The following is a 22628-nucleotide window of genomic DNA, read 5'->3' on the forward strand; positions in this document are numbered from 1 at the left end:
TATAAGGACCTAAAATCATTGAAGGAATTCAGAAAAGTATGTACTCCTTAAGAAAATATTTTTCAATTAAAAGGGGGTCACAGCTTCTCGATGCTTCCCGAACACATTGAGCACCAGTAGTGCCAGCAGTGAGAAATCCTTGCAGCTCTCAAAGCACTCCTGAAAAACAGGTTTAACTTTTTTAACTCAGATAATTTCAGGGTGAGACTCTCAGGAACAGCTGCCATTGTATGAAAATTAGGCCTAAGTATTTAGCTCAAGGCCATTAAAAAAACATAAATCTTCAGAATGCAAAGAAGACACAGAAATTCTGGCCTGGGGTATTGTTTTTTAAATGACCACACAGAAGAAAAGACATAATTATGCAAATTGTTAAACTGAGTTGGTTACATAAACTAAGCGGGTTACAGGCAAGTTATTCAAATAATGACTTGGTTTTTTTTACTGATTAAAAACGGGCTGTTATACTTGGATCCTGAGCTATCTTTAGTTAAACACCACTTAAATCCACATTAAGTCACTGTGTTCTCGTCAACAAATTTTAGATTGAGTCAGGTCTGTGCACCCTACAAAGAGTTATTTACTCTCTTAAACACCATTTTATATGGCTGTTGGATAGAGAGCTGTGTGAGTTTAATCAGGCATAACTCACTCACTCACCAAACAAGCTTGAACAAATGGTACCTAATATTTGTCAGAAAAATATTTAACCAGTTTCCCAAACCTAGTGTTCAGAGCCATCTGGAAAATGAGCTAAAAAAGTGTTTCCCCCCTCAGGCAGGACTAAGCAAGCAGTCAGTTTAAGCTCTACTTAGAAAAGTTAAATGTGAGGAAGATACAAGGAAAAGCAAGGTCTGTAGCTCTGCCCCCTTCCTGGCTGGGCAGGAATTTCCAGAAATGCTTTCTCAACAGTGTGCACTAAGCTGTACAGAAGAGGAGTAAAGAGAGGGGTAAGCCATCACTTGTGCAGCAATCAGTGTTAACAGAAGCTTAGGGAAAACAGCTTTTGGCTCTTGGTCTTTTGTTGTTCAGTTGAAAACAACCATGAACAACCGTGGAAAAAAAGCTGTAGCTAAAAAGGAAGATAAAGCACTACATGCTGAATACCAAAACAAACATAGTCTCTTTCTGAAATTTAGGGAGGGCAAAAAGAATCCAACCACATTCAAATTCTCTGTAGGTCAAGAGAAAGTTTGTTTTTTTTATTTTGTTTGAAATGACATTTTTCCAACACCCAACTTCAATAAATGCACCTTTTCATATAGAAAATAACTCAGCACAGCATTTCCTATGAAAATATTTTTCTCCTGGCAGAACCAGGTTTCATGCCTAACCTCAGACAGTCTGACTGCTCTGAGAACAATCAGCCACTTTTATTTATTAAACCAACATGAAAAAACATTCATTCTCTTTAAAAAGCAGTTTTCTTCAGCTTTCATAACACAGACAACAGAATAAAAAATAGGGTCATTTTGCACTACTTCTTTTAATTTTATTGAGTGTCAATATATATCATTAATATAAAGTTACTTCATTCTATGAAGATCAAGACACCTTACAGTATAAAATTCCCTGAGATACAATATGCAATTTGAGGGATCACATAATTCTCTATTCCATTTACATCATAACCAAAAAGTAATGGTAATTCGTCTTCTTATAAAGCCCAGAAGATAATGATCTTCCTTTCTCTCCCTCCACCCCAATATTTTAAGGCATGGAATAAAAAAGTTTCCAAAATGTATTCAAGGAAATTTTTCTACTAAAAAAAGAAAATAGCCTTTGCCCAATTTTTACAACTGGATTGTATACATCATCTGCAATGCCTTGGTACCCAATGTACAAACCAGTTTGTTCAGGCAAACTTTAAATTTATCATTGAACTAGAGCTCTACAAAGTGCATTACAAAAGCCAGTCCTTTGCCTGTAACAGTACACTCTTAGCTCATGGTGTGGATGACCAAAAACCAGAGAAATTCTGTAATACTGACTTCAGCAGCTATAGGCCTGGACTGACTTTCCTCCCAAATGGGACGCCACAAATTTGCAACACCCGTGTAAGAATGATGAAATTAGAAAAGGCTTCTCTTCTCCCAATGCAAGTGCTCTGCAATAATTACTACAAATCTGCAGTTTTCACTATACAGTTCTTGAAAACCCTCAATGCACAATTTACAAATACTGTGCAATTTTGACCACTTTACCCAAACTATGCTTTAATTGCTTTGTAGCTCTTTTCTGAATTTTACAAAAATATTCCCTCAAAGATTTCAACTCTTTTTTTAGAGAGGTGGAGAAGAAAATTAATGTTTGCAATCTCTGGAAATTCCCATGGTCCTGCAGCCTGATCTTCTGCATGTGGCATTACTAATGATTACACAGAAGAACTGTCTGCCTGGAAACTTTCACAAAATGCAAAGTTTAGGAGGACTGAAAAAAATGCACTGGTTTCAGCAGACTGATAAAAAGTATTGCAATCTTAAATATTATTTCTTTACTTTTAAGATTAGGTTTTTGTATACAGTTCTGCAAACTCTGGTAAAAACTGAACAGAAAAAAAATACTATACATTCAAAGGAAAAGAGGGAACCTATCATCCTGACACTTGGGTATTACTCTTAATACTATACCTATATTGGAGTTTTAAAAATATCAAACCCAGTATTATGGCAGTAGTAAGTACTGATAGAGTAACAGATGACCATGTTGTCATGAAGAACACTCTTTTACTTTAAATGATCACTTTATACTTCTTGGAGTGAAAGTGCAGCATTAGGAATCATCCCTACTACATCCCACATTGCACAGATTGTTTTCACTCCCTTCCCAATAAATATTCTACAGCAACTCTGGCACTGACAACAGAAAGGTTCATCAAGTACTTTCAGCCAACCCCCTCCTTGACAAAAGCAGAAGGGAATAATTGGAGAAGCCTGCAAGATCTGAACTGGTAAAAATGCGCAAATTATTAATGAACTTCATTATTATTATTTTTTTCCCAATAATCCTTGGTTCCGTGCTTACCTAATCATGGGGAACATCTAACTAGAAATAAATTACAGTAGACTGCCAGTTTATACATCTTAAAAGCATTCGTCCAACATCCCATAGAGCTTAAATCAAATCTAATCCTTTCCTAACCTAAATATGACTCACAAATGCCAGCAAGGTTGCCTGTTCTGATGCCCATCTTTTATTTGCAACTGACTTTCTTCTTTTCCCACATGTTCTGTGCTCATGATTTCATTCTGAATGAAGTCTCTGAGTAACTCCATGGACTAAAAAGCAGCAGAATTAATATCTTATTCACATGGGCAAGTCTCTCTCCTGTAGGTTGCCATTTTTTTTGTCACCAAACTTCATAGCTGCAAAAGACAGGCGGGCTGAGCATGGCAAGGATGTGCAATTGTAACTAAAGTTTCTTTCCGGCTTTGGCAGAGCAAGATTACATGTAACCAAAAGATCTGGCTTTGGCAGAGCAAGATTACATGTAACATCCACTACTAGGATGGCTCCAGCAAAATGTGGGAGTCTAAAAGGGAATGACTCCTGTAAATATTGCTTGACAGGCACTGAGCAAAGGGAGTTCTACCATAAGAACCTATGTATTGAATTAAAAACTGAGACACAAAAAGACCTCAAAACCAAAGGAAAACAATAAATCCTTCCCTTTTCGTATTCTTTCCTCACACAATCCGTACTTTACCAACAACGTAGATCTTATTCTCTACAGTAATTTTCTTTCTGAATGGAAGCAATTTGGGAGTTTGGGGATTTTTTTGGTAATTATGATTTTAAAAAACAACATTCTGACTAGTCTGCCCTCCAGCAGAATTTTTTAAAATGCATGCCAAAAATTGAAAGAGTTGCTACACAACAGCACTGTCTACTGATACTTGAGAAAAAAGATTGCCTTTCTGTATATATATTCAATACAGCAATAAAACCCCTGCAATTCTGAGCCTTTCCCTGAATTTTCCTGTATGGCAATAATTTTGCAGAGAAAAACATGCAGATACCTGTAAACATTTTCTAATTCCTGAATAAAGGGAGGGTGGAAGTGTTCCAACTTTCTTCCTTACAGTCTTTGTTTTCCTGTACTTAAAGTTCCAATCTACTGTCATACAGGATAAACATGCCTATGGTTTCAGCAGGTAGTAGGAGAAATACTTTACATCATCTGAGCTGTTTGTCCACTCAGATTCAGGTCCCCCCATACACTTTTTCCTAAACAGAACAATTATTTGGTTCAAAGCATTATTAACTAGCTGCTCCAATTTCAAGCTAAAAGGTGTTACTGTATCATCAGATTCTTACATTCAACACTTGCGGCTCAGAATTTGCCTGTAAATAGCTTCCACACGCATAAAAAACAGTTTAAAACATTCATTTTTGTCTTAGTATTACAGAAAACCAGCACTGATCATGTGTCTTCTGTGAGCAAAGTTTCACGGTCCAGGAAGTTGTCATAGCCATGAAAATTGGTTTCAGCTGTACAGCTGAGGAATTTGGCATCAGATATTTATGTTGAGCTGTGCAGAAATTTAAAAGTTCTGTAACTGTACAACTTCTGGAAACTTAACTTTGCTCTTTAGGAATCATCTGGCATAATGTCTCTTTGTACCTTCATCATTTTCTCTTTAATAAAAATCTTCCTTTCATAGGCTTTTCACAGCTTGTTTTCCTGTATCTGTACGCTTCTCCAACTGATGCCAGTCTCCTGTGGCTAATGCCGACTACCTGGGCTAATGATCCCTGTGAGAATCATCCTTCCTGACACCTTGACACTTGGCCCAGGCTGTACAGGCAAGCCTCACCCGGCCCGGAGCATCAGCTTTCAAACCAGCTGGCCAGATTCTGAACAGTCTTGATTTGATTCCCAGCTGTCCTAACAGCCTCGCAGACCTTGCAGAAATGCTCATCCCAGAACGAGGTGACGTGGACTTCGTACTTCTTCCTCCAGGCAAAGTACCGCCTGTAGTTGGGTTTGTTTTTATCGAGGAATTTCAGGTAGGTGGCCAGCAGCCGGGGGCTGGGGAAGTCGTCCACGTGGATGAAGGAATCGGGGGGAATGAAGCGCTCATAGTTGGCCCTGCGGGGTCCCAGGACGACGGGCACGGCGCTGGCGGAGAAAGCGTTCCTCCAGAGCTTCTCGGTGATGTAGTCGGTGTGCTGGGAGTTCTCGAAGGCCAGGTAGAACTTGTAGGCTGAGACGGTCTCCACCAGGCCGCCTTCGGCCAGCGCCAGCCCCCGCGCCCCGTACACGTCGATGGGCAGGTGCTCCTTCAGCTGGCGGTAGTAGCGCACCCGGGCGTGCTCCTCGTTCCAGTTGCTGATGACCCAGGCCACCAGCCGCGTCTTGCGGGGCAGGATGAAGGGTCGGGGCGCCGGCGGGACGTAGAGGTACCCGTAGGGCACGAACACGTCGGAGTCGCGGCGGTAGGACATGGTCCAGTTGAAGACCCCGGCGAGCCCCCGCAGCCCGGGCGAGTGAGACGGCGACTCGAAGTTCATCCACACCCAGCGCTGGCGCGGGGGCCGCGGCGGGGACCCTCGGGGCAGCCCCTCGGCGCCGTGCCGCGCCAGGTCGCGGTGGTGGAACAGCACCGCCTGCGCTTCGCCGAACCGGCTGCGGTCGGCGCTGAGGCGGCAGCCGCTGATGTTGTAGCGCCGCCGGCAGTCGGGCAGGCGCCGCGGGCGGCCGAAGGGCTCCCACCACAGCAGCACGGTCACCACCTCGCCCTCCGCCCGGGCCGGCTCGGGCAGCGCCGAGTAGAGGGCGAGCGCGGCGGCGGCGGCTCCCAGCAGCCCGGCCGCCAGCGCGCACCGCCGCCCGCCCAGCCGCCGCCGCCGCAGCAGCAGCAGCGCCGCAGGGCCGCCTCCATCCCCGCCGCCCGCTGCCCGAGCTCTGCCCCCCGCAGGGCACCGGCGCCGGGCAGCGCATCCTGGGGCTGGGGCTGCTGCCGCCGCCGCCGCTCTGCTCCCACCCCCGGCCCCGGTAGCGGGGAGGTGTCGGTGCCACCGCCTCTCCCGGCCATGCCCGCCCGGCCTCCGCCTCCCGGCCCCGGTGCCGCCCCCTGCCCCTGGTGCCGCCTTGCCCCGCCCGCCGCGGCCCTGCCTCTCCGCCTTCGGGGACAGCGGTGCTCGGGCCCTTAGCGGGGTTTCGCGGCCTCTCCGCCTCCCCCGTGCGGCAGCCAGGGAGCTGCGGCCCCGGGTCGCTCGGCTGCTCATGCCCGGCTCGGGGCCGCAGAGGCAATCTGTGTCTCCGCACTCAGGAGGCATCCCCGGTGAGAGCCCAGGCCCCAGCACGCACGGGAAAGGTTCTAGGGACGCTCACAAGGGGTCTCGGGGTGCCCGCAGCCTGGCACGCTGGTGGGTTGACCCCGGCTTGGTGCCGGGGGTTAATCACAGCCGCTTTGTCTCCGCCTTCATCAGCAGGGCAAAGGAGAGAAAAACAACGAAGGGCGCTCTGATCGACCTAAGGGCAGGGAGAGATCACTCAGCAGTTACAGTCACGGCCAAAACAAAACCGATTTGGGGAAATTAACTTAATTTCTTGCCTATCAAATCTGACTAGGGTAATGGGAAATGAAACCAAAATTGAAAGACACCTTCTCCCCACCCCTCCCTTCTTCCTAGGCTCATTTCTGCTCGCAATTACTCTGTCTCCTCCCCAACAGCAGCGCAGGAGGCTGGGGAATGGAGGCTGCAGTCAGCTCATCACATGGTGTCTCTCCTGCTCCTTCCTCCTCAGGGGACGGACTCCTCACACCCTTCATCTGCTCCAGTGTGGGTCCTCCCACGGGAGACAGTCCTTTGAACTTCTCCAACGTGAGTCCCTCTCAGGGCCTGCAGTTCTTCATGAACTGCTCCGGTGAGGGTCCCTTCCACAGGGTGCAGCCCTTCAGGAACAGGCTGCTCCAGCGCCACTCCCCAGTGGGGTCACAAGTCCTGCCAGCAAACCCAGCCTGGGCTTCCTTTCTCCACGGGGCCACAGATCCTGCCAGGAACCTGCCCGGCAGCAGAGCGGTCTATGGGCATCCACCTGCTCTGGCATGAGGTCCTCCATCCAGGAACATCCTGCCTCACCATGGACCGCAGGCTGCAGGGGAATCTCTGCTCCAGCCCCTGCAGCACCTCCATCCCTTTCTTCTGCACTGACTGTGGTGTCTGCTCTCACATATTTTCATTCCTCTCTTCTCCAGATGCAATTGCTTCTGTGCAGGAACTTTTTTCCTTCCTAGATACATTATCCCAAAGGTGCTATTGCTATCACCGATGGGGTCAGCCATGGCCAGCAGTGGGTCTGTTTTGGAACTGGCTGGAATTGGCTCCACCAGACATGGGGGGAAGTTTCTAGCACCTTCTCAGAGAAGCCACCCCTGTCACCCCATCACTAGCAGAACCTTGCCACACAAACCCCATACATGAGCACATGTAGGAGCACGGGGCAGAGGGCCACACAGGGAGGAGAACCCTGCCCACTCACGTCACAAAGGCTGGCACAGTCTCAGGTCTCCCCTGCCCTACTGCCCATGAGAAAGCAGGACTGCTTTGCTGCTTCCCTTGTGCATTCTCATTTATTTCTTCCAGTCCACACCTGAAACAGACAGAGGTTTTAAACTCTGGCAAAAGGGTTTTCCCACACCAGCTGAGCTATGATTTACATGCTGTATCCTGTGGCCTCACAGGAAAGTACTTTGGAAGATGCAGGGAATTTTTTTAAGAACAGGTGTAATTTAGAGAGTGAAGCTGAGAGCAAGTTTGAATAAGTCACTTGTTTAGGAAAAAAAAGTGACAGCTGCCACAATAGCTTTGAATTCCTGTTAAATTCAATCTGTTTCAAGCACCTCTATGAGGAGTAACAATTTGGAAAACTAAAGGAAAATAAATTTTAAAAGAGGGTTCTTTTTGCTCCTTTACATCTTTCTTAGAATCATACATGCTTACTTTAAAATCTCACAGTTATTTAAAAACTACAAAACCTCATGATTACCAGAAAATTACTTTTTCCAGCTCTGCTTCACAGAGTTGCTGTGAAAAACTACCTCACATAGGCTCAAAACGTTTTTCCTAAGCAATTTGCTTCAGTGAACTGCAAGGTTGTTGACTCACACAGTTCAGACAGTGTTTGTACAGAACTGAACAAGTTTCCAGCTCTGACATTTCACAAGCTTGTATCCAACAGCTGTCGATCCAAGGTCCTCTCATCTGTATCTACTGAAGGCAGCAGAGTTACATCAGGCATAAATTCTCACTGACTGTTTGGATTTCAGATTTTACATAATACATATGTCAAGGCCCTGTGACTTAACTCTAGTAAGTCAAGAAGTAAGAAGTAAGAAAAGTGATTCAGGTCTCATAAAAATAAAGCACGGTTGTGTATGAGGGTGGTGTTAGGTTGGAAACTAAGTCATGTACATCCATAAACCTATTGCACATAGTCATTCCATACTGTGTACACAGTATGTCCATAGTCCATGCTGCAAGCACTCATAAAATATAAGAAATGCCAACAGCTGTGGTCGGAGTTGGTAGCTGGCTGCCTGTTTCAACATACAGAGTTGGCTGGAAGGGATCTCCAGGAAACACTAGTCCTCACTAGTGGATGAGGTGAATCATTGCCGGCACTAGCAATGTCTGATTGTCCTGATAAATAACTGATTTTAGTCACAAAATGGGACTATGGGAAAGCTACAGTAGAAAACTGCAAAAAAAAAAATACAGAAATGCTCATCCTTCTAAGGAAGAGCAGAATCCTGTGAAGCCTTAAACTGTACGTAGATTCAATCCAGAGCCCACCTGATACAATGAACACTACATAAAATGAACACAATCCCTAGTCTATATTAATCAAGGATTCAAAATGGTCGAAACCCACAGCTGTTAGTTATTTTGTTTATTCAAACATTTTTCTGATAATATGAGAAATCTGGGACTTGTGACAGTGAGTGGGAGAACTCAATTGTCTTCTGGAATTCTGATTCACTCAATAAATTTGATCATATCAACTGCAATGACAGTTCCTATTTTCCTTCAGGAGCTTTCAGCATTGATACGTGACTTTGGAGGAGTTTTATCTAGTCATGCTTTCATTTCCATTGCTGCTAAGCATTCACTGCTAAGCATTCCAAATTCAAAGCCTGACCAGTTACATTCATGATGCAAGGCTTGATCCTGCCTATGGTAAGTCAACAAAAATGTTTACCTTAATTCAGCATTTATGAAATGTTTCATAGCAATGTAACATGGAAATCTTTATAAGCCAAATAGTGACAAATTTGAAAGACAAACCACCCCCCCCAAAAAAAAATTCCCTTGTGATGATTCACAGCAAGAGTTGCCTAGTTACTTTTGATTTTTTGCAGTCTCACAGTGAAACTTCAGTGTGACTTTCATCTGAACTTCAGTGGCGTCCATATTAAGATGATTGTTATACCAAGACAAATCTGTTGAATTATTTAGCATGAAATCAAAAGATGGCTTTCTGTATTCCTCAACACAACATCAGCTAAAGCTCTACATCTCTCTGTATCCTAAAAAAAAAAGCTATTACTGAAATCCACAGTAAGTTGTGGTTGTATATAAAACACAGATATTCAGAACTATAATAATATTTGGTTTATTATGGCAAATAAGAATTTAAGCATTTCAAGATGAGAGAACAGTAGCCTAAATCGTTTCTATGAGTATTATTGTCACCTTAAATTAATTTTCCTGTTACACCTGCTGCAGTGGAAGCTACATATATGTTTACATTTACATGTTGTATATGTAGTCCACTAGTTCAAAAATCTTTATACAATTTATATCTATAGTAAGATGAAATGTATATTTGAGATATATTTTAGAATTTTTACAAATCACAGATCTGACAGTTTTGTTGCTGCTGTCTTCAAACCCTCCCAGTATGGGTAATAGCAGAAATACATTTTAATTGGATATTCATTATAGTCACTGCTGAAAGTAAAGATAGTTGTGCCTTCATCTAGAAGTCCAGCAGATTCCTAGAAATCTTGGTGTAGTAAATTTAACAGCCAGATGGGATGGGTTGTGTAGAGTGAGGGATGCAGGCAGTGACAGTGATGACCCGGCTGACAGTGATGCAGGTCCTCACCGTCAGGACCAAGGCTGGAAGTCAGGTGTCCTTGGTTCTGTGTGTAGGTCAGATGTTTCTCTCCCCTTCTTAATGTCTCATTTCTTATCTATAGAAATAAATACCAGCCTGGCAGCAACCCATGTCAACTTCAGTTTGCCTCATTTCTGCCATCATACACAGCACATCCATGACACAATCACATCAGCTGCTTTGTGCTGGCAGGGTTTGTCAAGCAGTTTTATTCACTCTGACTCACGAAAAACTCCATGGACATCACTGAGAAATACAACATGATGAAGGCTGAGTAGTGTTGCCAAATGCCTGAAGACCTCCCACAGAGAACACATCTGGTTTTGTATGCTTTGGAGATAAACCAGTCCAGGAGATAGCTCCATGGACTGAGGACCACCCAGGCTTCTTGGCACTGTATATGCAGCTTGGGAGTGCTTTAACTGCTCCATGGAAATCACAGCAAGTTCTCATGTTGCTGATAGTCAGGAATTTAAAATAATATGCTGTGTGTTAGTAATGAAGCTGCTGCAAAATAAAAAATATTTTGCTTATTCGAAGGCTGAATAGATGACATCACTAACAGCAGTAAATATTTCTGCCTGGAACTTCCCAACTGGCTTACTCCTCTACTCTGACTCACTCTGTTTTGTCATACTTCAGAAATATTTAAGCCTAGAAAAGTGTCTGAAGTTATTTGTCAACTGTTTTACAAAGGCAGTTTAGAAGGTACTGTAAGACATGGTTGTGTTTCCAGCCACAGCTATCAACCCAGACATTCTGTCAGGCAGGGAAACCTTGTGAAATTTTTCATCATAAGAAAATGTGATCAACTTCAAAGCGTAGGAGGATGCTGTCTGGTACCAAAATGACACTAAGAATGATGTTGCAGTCTCTTCACAAATAGTCGCCATGGTTTCAATGCAAGTTTTGCCAAGTAAGAACCTAAATTCTATATGAAAAGCTGTGATAAAAGTTTTGTTCTGTATAAGTGTTACACTTTGTATTTCAGCATGAAGTTTAAATGCCTGTTATTTGATTACCTTCTGTTTCACATGTAGGATTATCATCTTTCTGCTTGGAAATTTAAAATTTGGAAATATGATGAGAAGATCCAGTTGAAAGCTGATGCCTGAACGGTTTCTGGACAGACAAACTCATGTTTCTGCATATGCAGCAAAGGCAGTGTTTACATATTCTGCCTGGCTACAGTTTCACTTGTGACTGTGAGCAATGCTGGATTAAAACCACGAGAAGTTAATATTTCCAGGTCAAGGCACAGGCATGAACAAATGTGCTGTGCACAGCTGTGAATGAAAGATCCTGTCCAGGACACTCTTCAGTTTTCCACTAAAGCACACAGCTTCGTTGTTCACCAGGGTAGACCAGAGCAGAAATCAGAGCAGAAAAATTTTCCTAGCAGTCCCACACGATCCTCAGACACTTTGACACATGTGTGGGTGCCGGCAAGCCAGAATTTGACTCTGTGGATATTTGTAAGCAGTTATCAATAATTTCAATCTTCCTTGGGTTTTTTCAGCACTGGCCTTCACCTTGTGCAACCATAGTGGCAAGAGTGATGTGCAACCACACTGATGCTCTCATTTTACCCAGTGAGCATCTCCCACGACGGAGAGCAAGGATTTGTGACAAAACTTCTCTTTGGACATCTTTGAACATCAGGGGCTGGGGTCGTTTCTCAGTCCTGGAGACAAAACTAGCCCTAATTTGAAGCAAATCTTCTAAACCATACATAATCTAGTTAGGGGGTTCTCAATACCAACTGCTTTAATAACTTGACCCTCCTCTGTTGTGCTTCATTACTTAATAATGTAGATGTAGCCTTGGAAAAATATAAGTGTTTAATCACTGGTACTAATACAGGCAATAATGTAATGATATAAGCAATGATAACAATTGTCTTTCAAAACAGTAGTGTTGAGTTTGGCAATGAAATAATAAAATAAAAAAGAGAAAAGGAGAACGAAACAGTTAGACAGTAAAAAGTCACTATGATAAAATATGAGCACAGTTAATTTAAATTACCCAACAACCTATTTAATAAAATACTATAAAGATATTATAAAATCACAGTAATATTAATAGCATTATTATTATGCAATATTATATTTTAACAAATTGCTTTGTTTTATTCAAATAAAAGAGGAGACACATAAAAAGGTCACAAACATGAATATATCAGACTAGGTAAGAATTACCACAGCCTCATAAGTGAGGTAATATATTCAGAAGAAAAGATCTAACAGGGATTTCTCTGTTGTAGAAGGTCACACAAAAAGGAAGAGGGAGAAGATGAGCACCAAATGCTGCACCAAAACTGAGTTAGTGCAGGAATCCAGGATAGAGCCAGGAAGTCTTCTCATTTGGAAAATTTTAAAACAAGATTATGAAACAGAATGGGAAAGCAAGGAGAGGAAAGTAGGGTAAAAATGAAACAAAGCAGAAGCAAGATGCAACAAGCCTAATCAAAGTCTCTGTCCAAAAATCCAGTGCTTTTCAAACATTATTATGTGATTCATGATCAAATTTGCATCTAGAAAGCGAGAACAGTATTTTCAAAAGGAGCTACCCCTCTAGTGTCTCAGGTACAATATTCAGTACAATAACCTCTTTCATTTAGAAGTCAAATGGAAACACTGAAAAGAGCTGGCTTGAAACCTGCTGAGGGGCTGTTTTGGTTTTGGTTTTTCTCTTTTTTACCTTCTCACTGATATAAAAATAAAATCAAACTTCTAATGTCAGAGCAGAGATCCATAAAATCAAAGGGCAAACATCTGATTTAATTCACAGATAATTGTAGGAAAAACCCAAAGGAAATCAAATTCCAGTTTCACAAAGTTGTCACTGAGACTTCCTTTTTAAAAATATTCAGTGTGTTACTTCCAGTGTGTACTTCCAGAGGAACTGAGAGACCCAGAAACAAATCCCATCTCCATCTCTTAGGCAAGGTTTTGGTACTAGGGGCTGACTACAGGAGTGACTTCTGTGAGGAGTTTTAGAAGTTTCCCCTGTGTCCAACAGAGCCAGTACCAGCTGGCTCCAAGACAGACCCGCTGCTAACCAGGGCTGAGCCAATGAGCAATGGTGGTAATGCCTCTGGGATAACAAAATAAAGAAGGAAAAAGGTAGTGCACCAAAGCAATTGCAGCCAGAGAAAAGAGGAGTAAGAATGTGTGAGAAGAACAGCCTGTAGACCTCAAGGTCAGTGGAGAAGGAGGGGCAGGAGGAGCTCCAGGAGACAGAGCAGCCATGGCGAGTCAGCTGTGCCCCTGTAGCACACAGAGGTCCATGGTGAAACTGCCTCTGGAGGACTCCATATCTTTTCTGGTTTTATACAGTATGAAGGATCTAGATTTGTTTCGTAAGTGGCATGATAATACAAAGGAAACTAATATTCCTTTGGTGTTACCTCACCAAAATTATGGTTTAAGAGTGAGTGGTTAGTTATTTCAGGTTCCATGCTGTCTCTGTTGTTCTTTGATACTATGATAGCTCTTACATGGAGAGAGGCTTATTTATGTTAAACTTTCATTAAATCAGGCTAGATACTGAATCACAAACTCTTGCCTTCTTGTCATTGTAGAGACAGACAGAAATGACACACCAAGCAATGTATCAAAGGCTTTTTTTATTTCTGCCTGTTCTCCTTTCTTTACAGTTTTACAGACCTCATGTGTGACTCCAAATGTTTAGTAGCTTTCTTGCCAATTACTCTGTTGGTTAGTAAAAGGTATTTTTCTTGTCCATCGGATCTTTCTATTCTTAAATTGTTTACATATTTTCTTCACTGATTCTCATGGGATAGATTTAATGTTTATGCAGGTGCTAGTTGTTTTTCACCTGGGACTAGATTGTTTTGTTAACAAACTGTTGACACCAGGATTGTTTTCACATGGGAACTTGCAAAGTGCTAGCTTCACTTTGAAAAAATGGCAGACTGGCCACTGATCTAACAGAGCAGGCCTGATTTTTTGAGGCCTTTCTTTTATAATTTTTCTACCTTACTGCAACACCTTTGAAATGCTCAGTTTAATGGATGAATTCAGCCTAAAGCATTATGAGGCCCTTCATCAATTACATTAAAACCATCTGCTGGAATTTAGAATCACTTTGCAAAAGAGAAAACTGTGAAAACGTGCTTTCACAGTTGCACATTTTTCAGCAAGAACATCTTGTAATCTTTGGATTGTGACGTTTTCATCACTGGTGGAAATAGGGTTCAGATTTGACTACTTACAACATCAGATTAAAAAGTAGTATGAAGATGTGAATAAAACAACAAAAAGGAAATAGGTCCATATTCAAGTAGAACTTTATTCAAAATCCTATAAACAAACATCTACATTTTCAAAGGTAGCTAGTTATGCTGATGTTTGATTTGACACATCAAAGCAGGCTCAGGTCTTCACAGCACTGACATTCAGCAATCTGTAAAAAAGACAACATCTGCTCTAAGGATGGATAAGACATCACATAGTGAGCCCTTCAAACCACTGGTCACTTTTAGGGAAAGGCAGTAAAAGGAAGAAGGAAAATGTATTTACTTAAGTAAATTCAGCAATATGATTTTTTTTTCTTTTTCTCTCTTCTATTTATATCTTCTGAATATTTTCCCTTCATTTTTTACAGTTTCTATCTCTGTGTTCCTGAACTGTATTCTCTTTTCTGTTTCATTCAGGAATTTCTAACCTTCTGTATGTCTCCTCTTTCATTTCCCTTATCAGTGATTCTTCCTTTTCCTTCACTGGTTCCTCTCCTCTGGCACTAAACACAGCAGGCTCATCTTCTCTCATCATCTCCTCCCTTTTGTCCATTTCTATAGCCTGTACCCACTCCATCTCCCCACTAGTCTCTCCTTTCTTCCCCAGATCCTTACACAGAAAAAAATGCATGAATGGAGATGGTTTGGTGAAAGCTGAAGCCAGATTGCTCCCAGATTTTTCCCATTGTGTATCTTTTCTGCCACCTCTTCTCTCATGAAGCCTGCCTGCCCACTGCAAAACAGGCAGCATAGCTACTGAGGAGGGCACCACTTGTCTCTAACAGCAGTCCCTGAGAATGAAATCTCATTTAGATTCCCAAAGGAAAATCAACAGATTTTCAGCACCTACATCAATCTCAATGAACTGCTTTGTTTTAAAGCTCTTCTTTCTTCATGGTTCTGAGCAGGAAATGGAGAAGATCATGATCTTTGAAAACTCTGCTTGCCTTCACTAGAAGCCTGAGGTACATGAGCTTTAAAATAATGCCAACATCTCAAAACTCTGAGTCGTTCTGTAGTTGTTAGGTCTGCTCTATAATTAAAGTGCTCCTACAAGTAAGTAACTCTAAAGTAAAGGCAGTGTGGCAGAAAGCTGTAGTGGTTAAACACTTCTCACACCAGTAATAGCTTAATCCATGCTGCTCTTGTAACTAAGATGCCACTATCTCCTGATCCCACAAGATCAAGATAGGAAGAAAGAGGTGCTAGTCATGTATTTTTAAACCTTTATTTTTAAACCACTATCCCCCAAGAATGTGGGAATGAGCTTCATGTAATGGCAAAATATGCTGAGTTCATATATTCTGCAAGCTCATGGCACTACAAATATTCCTCTTAAAAAGCATATCTCTGTTTTCTTAGAGTTTAAAGAGAGTTAGGTTAGGAGAGAATGTGAGCAGACACTAAGCTAAAATCTATAAAGAACAGGTCTGCTCCACAAAAGCCACACTCTACAGACTGTAAAGAGAGAAACACATTTCCCAGAGCACCAGCTGACCATTGCAGGCAAATACTCAAATGCCTGAAAGATTACCTGGATTACCTCTTTTCAGAAGGTGTGCTGGAGGAGTGCTTTTCCAAACAATTGAATTTCTTAGGGCTGTATGCTAAGAACAATAAGGCTCATGATGAACATGAAACCAACACTCACCATCTATCAGTAGGAACCAAGTGATTATTCCACGAACAGATGTGGAACCTTTAAAAAAGGTTTCAGAATATGAAATAGGGGGACTCAACACAGCAGCCCTGAACTGATTTCTTCTGCAAAGATTTCAAAGTCTGTTGCCTACTTACTAAAAGAAGAGATGGGTTAGCTCTGCAGAAAGATGCCCTGCAACTTAAAAATGAGGTGTTATAGTGAAAGTTTCTTATTATTGACTCTTACTTTTCACTCTTGCATGTCTTGAATAGAATTGAGGCTGTACAAGTAAATCACTGTTTTTCTGTGACACTGGTTTCAGGCTTCTAATGGAGAAATTGTTCTTCACATTCCAAACTCCTTCCAGAGCCACTGTTAACAATTTGGCAAAATAATAGCTTTATAACTGATTACTTCAGCTTGTTCTAGAATTAATATAAAACTACACAATAATATTCTTCCATAGCTAATGAAAACAGATTGACATCTTCAGAGAAAAGTTCAGATTGCTAAAGGCATGCAACGCTCTCTACTGTTTATAGAAGCTCTTAGGACTACTCAGGCACCCAACTGAAGCAGGATATAGCTTCAGTTAATTATTCAGTTTATTATTGTCTATAATAAACAAGAAACAGCAGTAATACCATTGATGCAGGGAGCATCCTTTTTGGTCATACTGGAATACCAAATACCCTCATAAAAATAGAGAAAACAACACTCCCTCCCCAGAAAACCCAACCCAAACCAAAAACTAACCAAACAAATAAAAAACCAAAGTCATCACCATCAGAACAAAATTAAAAGCTAATTTATTTTGTGGAAAGGTTACAATTTACTAGCCATCTAATTTATTTTAAACAATACACTTTAGCAGTCCAAACTGTGTAAATCAATAACCATGCAACCTGACAACTGTTGCCTATCAGAGCCCAGGCCACTTAGTAAGTATCTCTAATTGTCCAAACAGCTGAAAAAATGAATTCAGTATTCACTGAATAATCTGTACACCAGCATCTATATTTATCATATTCATCATTCATCATTGTTATGCTATGCCTATAACATTATGCTGTACATACCATTTCTGTACTGAGCTTGCTATAGATCCATATTATACAGTCCTGTAACAAATATTTATGTAGTTTCTCTATTATCTTTGTACTTTAAGCCTTTGTAAGATACATTTCTTTGGGACACTCCTCAAAAGTCATGAGAACATGTAAAGTAACATCCATTTATTCAGCCAGACTGAAATACTCCAGACAATTTTGATCCATTGGCAGATGAATGCAGAAAAAATAGTTGTGATCAGCTCTCAGTAGCATTAGGCGCATGAGCAGATTGAGCAGACCAGTGTTAACATCTGCGACTCAGCTCTGTGCTCAGGTCCCCTTTTCAGTCAAGAGGAAAAGAACAGGCACTTTCAGAGCATGACACATGCAATGACAGGTGTCTAGGACAAGCCAAAAGAACATCCAAAGTGCCTTTTTTCCTCTGCTTACTACACACAGAGGCTACCCAAGTCAGTCATTTGCAGGTGTGTGCTTTAATTCCCTACAGAGCCTAGTCACAGTAATAAGAATTACAGGCTCAAATGGTCTTTACATCTGCTGGGTACTGATTACATCACCTAATTTAGGTACATTTTTGTCTGTGAATCCAACTGTTTTAAATTCATTTTGAGTGAGTTTAGAAATGGGTATCAATCCTACACAAGTGTACTAATAAGGAAATATACTACAGCATTTCTTTCAAAGAGAAAGGTAACAAAACCTCCCTACTGCTCGGCAGTTGTTTCTGGTTTATTAAACTGATATATCATATGGAATTATCTGTGTTCTTCTGGTCTCCTAATTTCTCACAAAAAAAAAAAAAAGAGAGAAAAAAGTAATAAAGACTATATGCAATCCTGCTGTTTCTAAATGCTCTGCACAATATTACATAAATGTTCTGTAATTTTGCCACAGTTTCTCAAAACAATCACTTGTCCTGACAAACACTTGCCATTTTCTGATAAAGAGGATTACCTGCAGTTGGATGATTAACATTGTATTCTTCTTCCTGTAAATGGAAGTGCTCCTCCAGTATTTCTTTAACTCTCCTAGGTGGCTCAACATATACACATTTCTGTCCTGTTAGTAAAATATATTACAAAACAGCCTGTTATTATAAATCCCTTGAATGCTGATGTACTTTGCTGAATGCAATCATAAAGCTATGCTGCTCTGCATCCGTCTTCAATGCACAGTGAACCAAATCATTACAAATATATGAAGGTGTTCAGCCAGGCCCTACTCCCCAGGACAGGAGGACGGTAAGGACAGGACCCTGTGGGTCCACCCAGACAGAGCGTGCTGGTAGCCAAAGCCACCCCAGGGCCACAGGGGAGCCGGCCACCGTGCCTCCCCATGACAGAGATGCCAGGGCAGGGCCGAAGATGGAGAGGCAGCCGAGAAGATGTCCTCGCTGCAGGAAGTCTCCAGGGAGCTGGAGAGGGATGCGGACGCCCCACGGCACCAGGGCCAGCACCTGCCGCGGTGCTGGGGGACATCAGTGAGGGGGACATCAGTGAGGGGGACATCAGTGAGGGAACAGCGGGAACGGCTGGGCTCCCGCGGGGTGGGCCCGGGCTGGGGCAAGGGTGGCCGAGGACCAGGGACGGCCGTGCTCACGGGGCTGCTCGCCGCGGACATCGCTGCCCGGCTCCCCGGCCGCCGCCGCGGGTGTGTGCCGGCCCGCCGCCCTCATGGCTGCCGCTGCCGCTGCCGCTGCCGGGCGGTTGGGCCGGGCTGCGGCGCGGGGGTTGCCAGGCTGCCCGGCAGGCGGGGCCGCCGCGGCGCTGCCGCTCCCGGGGCACCGAGGCGGCCCCGAGGCGCTGGGGCAGCCGGCTGCCCCGGGGACAGCGGGCCCTGGCACGGGGTGCGGGACAGCTCCGGGTGCCAGCAACAGCTGCTCCTCTGTGTCGCTCGGCATGGCCGCGGGAGCGGGGCACGCACATCACAAACTCTGTACCGCTGCGGGCTGTCACCGCGGGCCTGCCCTACGGAAGGGTGCCGGGCTGAGGGGAAGAACGACAGAGTCCAGTTTAACTGATGTATATCTACTGATACTAAAAAGTAGTAGTTTGGTCATAAAATGAAGCATCTTCAGACACTGCTTATTGGACTGAAGCGGCCTTGTAATCCGCGTCTCTATTATTCCTTGATGCATCTCAAGGTATATTCATCTTCTTCCACGGATGTCCTGAAACCAAACTTTTAAAAACAATAAACATTAAAATCATGTTACACCATTCATAGTTCAGAAGGTGTGTTTCCATTTTCCAACAGAAAGTGCTGAACATTACACACTGCTTCAAGACGCCCTCAACAGTAGCTTGATCAGAGCACCAAATGTGGTCCAATGTATCCCAACCCTGCTGCTACTGCTACAGTTGTGCTGCATGTTAGTGGAAAGAGCTTGGATCACTCAGTAAGGCATCTGCATGGGACAGTGCTTACTACAGCTCTCATAGTGACATACTTCAGCACTCACATTCAATTTTCAGTTTGTTTGACAGAGAAGCAACTTTCTCCACTTATTTAAACAGATGGCAAAGTTGAAGCTGAAAATCATACTGCGTGCCCTTACCATGGCAAAATTTTAGTGTACTAACTCCAAGGGCAATACTAAATTACCTGTAACTACATCAGACACGACAGCATGCTGGCTCTTTATCCTCACATGGTTGTGGCTAATTTTGTCCAATTAATGCCACATTCTTGACATTAAGTCTTTATGCAACTTAATTGCAAGGGAAAAGTAAAGAGGATCTTGATAGAAAGTCACTTCCTTGAAAAGCACCAGGAAAAAAATAAACCAGAACTACTTTCTATCCTATGAATAATGTGTTTGATTTATGAACAGGTGATTGCATTGATAAATGGACTTTAAATTAAAAATATGACAAAATACTTTGGGTTAAATATTTTATTTTATAATAAGCCTTACATTAGGTTCCTCAAACATTTTGTGTATCACCCAAATAAGTTACATTCATTCTGAGCTTTCATGCAGTTTTAAAAAAGTTAGAATTTCTCAAAAAATAATTTTCAAGTGAGCCGTAATAAAGTCTGCATAACCAAGCCAGAATTTTTTCACATCAAGTAAATATTCCAGTTTTCCCTCCTGCTTTGACACTACAGACAACTTACAAAGGCCTCTCCAAATCTGCACCTATTAAACAGAAACTCGCAGGAATTACTGAGACTTTCTGACCACCTCGACTAACTGCAGTAAAGCTTCAAAGTACGAGCGTGACCACTGAACTGCTCTGCAGGAGGTGACATTTTGCCTGAGGAGAATACTGAAATATCTTACGTTAAAACCTCTTTGCAAAGAGACAGACCACCACCGACAGGCATGCAGAACACTAACAAGAAAGAGGCAGAAGACCTCACATTCACAAGCTTTTATGGGGACACAGTGTTTATGCAGTCTTCTACTATTTCAAAAAGGTAGTGATATATATCAGTCCTCCTTGCAATGTCAAGGGCAGTTTCATCCAAGTTGTTTTTCAAGTCTGGCTTCACATAGCGATTCATCAGCAGGAGCTCAAGGGTTTCCCTGCTGTTCTTGTTTCCTGCAGCGATGTGCAGGGGTGTCAGCAGCCCGTTTGTCTGCGCGTTGATGTCCGCGCCCTGCTGCAGCAGGAACGCGGCCACGCTGGTGTTGTTCCACTTGCAGGCGCTGTGCAGGGGCGTCCAGCCGTCCACGGTCTGCGCGTGGACGTCGGCCCCTTGGGCCACCAGCTCGTGTGCAACGTCCAAGTGCCCGCTGTAGGCAGCTCGGTGCAGAGGAGTGTACTGATCCTCATCACGAGCGTTCACTGGAGCCAGCTTTTCCGTCAGGAGCCTCTTCACCGTACCCAGCTGTTTAAAGAAAACAGGGAACTTCATGTGATTCTACAAAACAAGATGTATGGCTTTTGTTACAGACGCATTTTATGAGAAATCCTTTGTCAGGATCCTTTTCTCCTGAGCAGCTGGGAGGCCTCAGAAACAAAATGTAAACAATAATTATCTGCTGCTGTACAATGCAACAGGTGCATCTGTGATTGGTCTGATGTGGTTGTTTTTAATTAATGGCCAATCAAAGTCCAGCTATCTTGGACTCTCTGGTCAGTCACAAGATTTTATTATCATTCCATTCCTTTCTATTCCTTGCTAGCCTTCTGATGAAATCCTTTCTCTCTATCCTTTAGTATAGTTTTAGTATATCATTTTCTTTTAATATATCATAAAATAATAAATCAGCCTTCTGAAACATGGAGTCAAGATTCTCATCATTTCCCTTGTCCTGGGACCCCTGCGAACACCATCACATGGCTTTGATGGTCCTGAAGTTTAATTTCTGTCAGTGCCAGAAGCACTTATAAAACCTCAGATACAGCCTCTCCACCCCAGTTAAAAGGCTTATTTGCCATGAAGAACCTACCATGCTTTCAGTTTATAGAAGTTTAAGAAAAATGCTGTTAATTGAACTTTGAACTGGAATCAAAATTTGTTCTAAAAGCCAATGGATCCAGAGATGCTTCAGTGTGTACGGGCTACAAAGGGTGATGGTTTACATAGAGTGGCTTGCCAAACCAAATCAAAAGAGCTCAGAGAAAGAAAGAAAAGTATAGGTAAATTTTTGTTTGTGGATGAGACTACAGACACGCTCAAAATAACATTCTTGTAAATTACATATGTGAACAGAGCAAGTGCCTTACCCGATTGTTTTCAGCTGCCCAGAGTAGCAATTTCTCTGGATGTTTTTCCATTTTCTTTTCTTGCATTTCGTACCATTCTTCCGTTCTTTCTTGCTCATCATCATCATCATCAGACTGTCCTAACCAACAGCTCTGAGTTCCCACAGGAATCAAATGCCTGTGCGTCTCCAGCAGTTCAAGTTGGTTAAAATGCTCTGTGAAGTCTTCGAACAGCTCGCTGTCATCATCGTCCTCATCAGCTTGCTTGTCTTTATTCATTTTCAGTCAGCATCTGTAGAACAGTATTTATGTCAACTGTAACTGTTATCGGTGCACTGTCAATAAAACTATCTGATGGATGATGCTGATGTCAACAAACAGCAAAACTCAAGGGAAAACTCAGTGATCCTCTGCTAACCCGGACTTTGCCAGCTCTGCCAGAACTCACAGAAAATATACACGCTAAAAAGCACCGCGTTGCCCCGACCCCCGGACGGCACCACCTTCAGACTGCAGTGCAGCACTGCGCGGGGCTTTGCTGAGCGCACTCGGAACGCTGCTCACTTTACCAACAAAGGGTCTGGAGAGCAGCCCGGACTTTGAGGCAGAGTCTCTGCTCCTCCACAACGGCCCCGGCCCGGCCCGGCCCGGCCCGCAGCACCGGGCCCGCTCCCCTCCGCGGGGCCCGCATCACCCCGGGCAGGCCCCACCGCCCCGCAAGACACCGGCCGATCCCCGCCCGCCCCGCGGGTCCCCCATCCGCCCCGCTGGGCCCCGCTCCGGTACCCGAGGTCCCAGCGCCGCCGGGGCTCCGGGCGGGGCCCGGCGAGCGCTTCCGGCCGCGCGGCCGCCGGACGTGACGGAA

The 22628-nt window shown here is 43.3% G+C and overlaps 2 protein-coding genes and 1 long non-coding RNA gene across 4 annotated transcripts; all 3 read right to left on the minus strand.

Moving 5' to 3' along the window:
- Positions 1 to 1187: 1187 nt before the first annotated feature.
- On the minus strand, positions 1188 to 6038 carry FUT4 (fucosyltransferase 4). Its single transcript, XM_036380714.2, is given in 2 exon segments — positions 1188 to 5852; positions 5855 to 6038. Coding segments are annotated over 2 exon segments (1206 nt in total). The 3' UTR covers positions 1188 to 4830.
- An 8393-nt stretch (positions 6039 to 14431) lies between these two features.
- On the minus strand, positions 14432 to 18792 carry LOC118689530 (uncharacterized). 2 transcript variants are annotated; one of them, XR_004980639.2, is made up of 4 exons: positions 18705 to 18792; positions 18060 to 18164; positions 16279 to 16404; positions 14432 to 14557 (listed from the first exon to the last, which is right to left on the minus strand). It is a non-coding gene; the product is annotated as an uncharacterized LOC118689530 (long non-coding RNA). The 2 variants fall into 2 exon arrangements; XR_004980636.1 differs by lacking the exon at positions 18705 to 18792 and having other exon boundaries at positions 18060 to 18557.
- A 1194-nt stretch (positions 18793 to 19986) lies between these two features.
- Positions 19987 to 22610, minus strand: ANKRD49 (ankyrin repeat domain 49). The gene is made up of 3 exons (XM_036381773.1): positions 22550 to 22610; positions 21785 to 22055; positions 19987 to 20942 (listed from the first exon to the last, which is right to left on the minus strand). Exons 2-3 carry the CDS (start codon positions 22040 to 22042, stop codon positions 20484 to 20486), a joined length of 717 nt encoding a protein of 238 aa, XP_036237666.1. The 5' UTR covers positions 22043 to 22055; positions 22550 to 22610; the 3' UTR covers positions 19987 to 20483.
- Positions 22611 to 22628: the final 18 nt, after the last annotated feature.

The sequence above is a fragment of the Molothrus ater genome, chromosome 2, assembly GCF_012460135.2.
Source record: "Molothrus ater isolate BHLD 08-10-18 breed brown headed cowbird chromosome 2, BPBGC_Mater_1.1, whole genome shotgun sequence".
NCBI lineage: Eukaryota > Metazoa > Chordata > Aves > Passeriformes > Icteridae > Molothrus > Molothrus ater.

Coding starts and splice junctions, on each gene's coding strand:
- ANKRD49 (XM_036381773.1), bottom strand. CDS start 22,042: ATGAATAAAGACAAGCAAGCTGATGAGGACGATGATGACAGCGAGCTG. Junction 20,943..21,784: donor GGGCAGCTGAAAACAATCGG/GTAAGGCACTTG, acceptor TTCTTTAAACAG/CTGGGTACGGTGAAGAGGCT.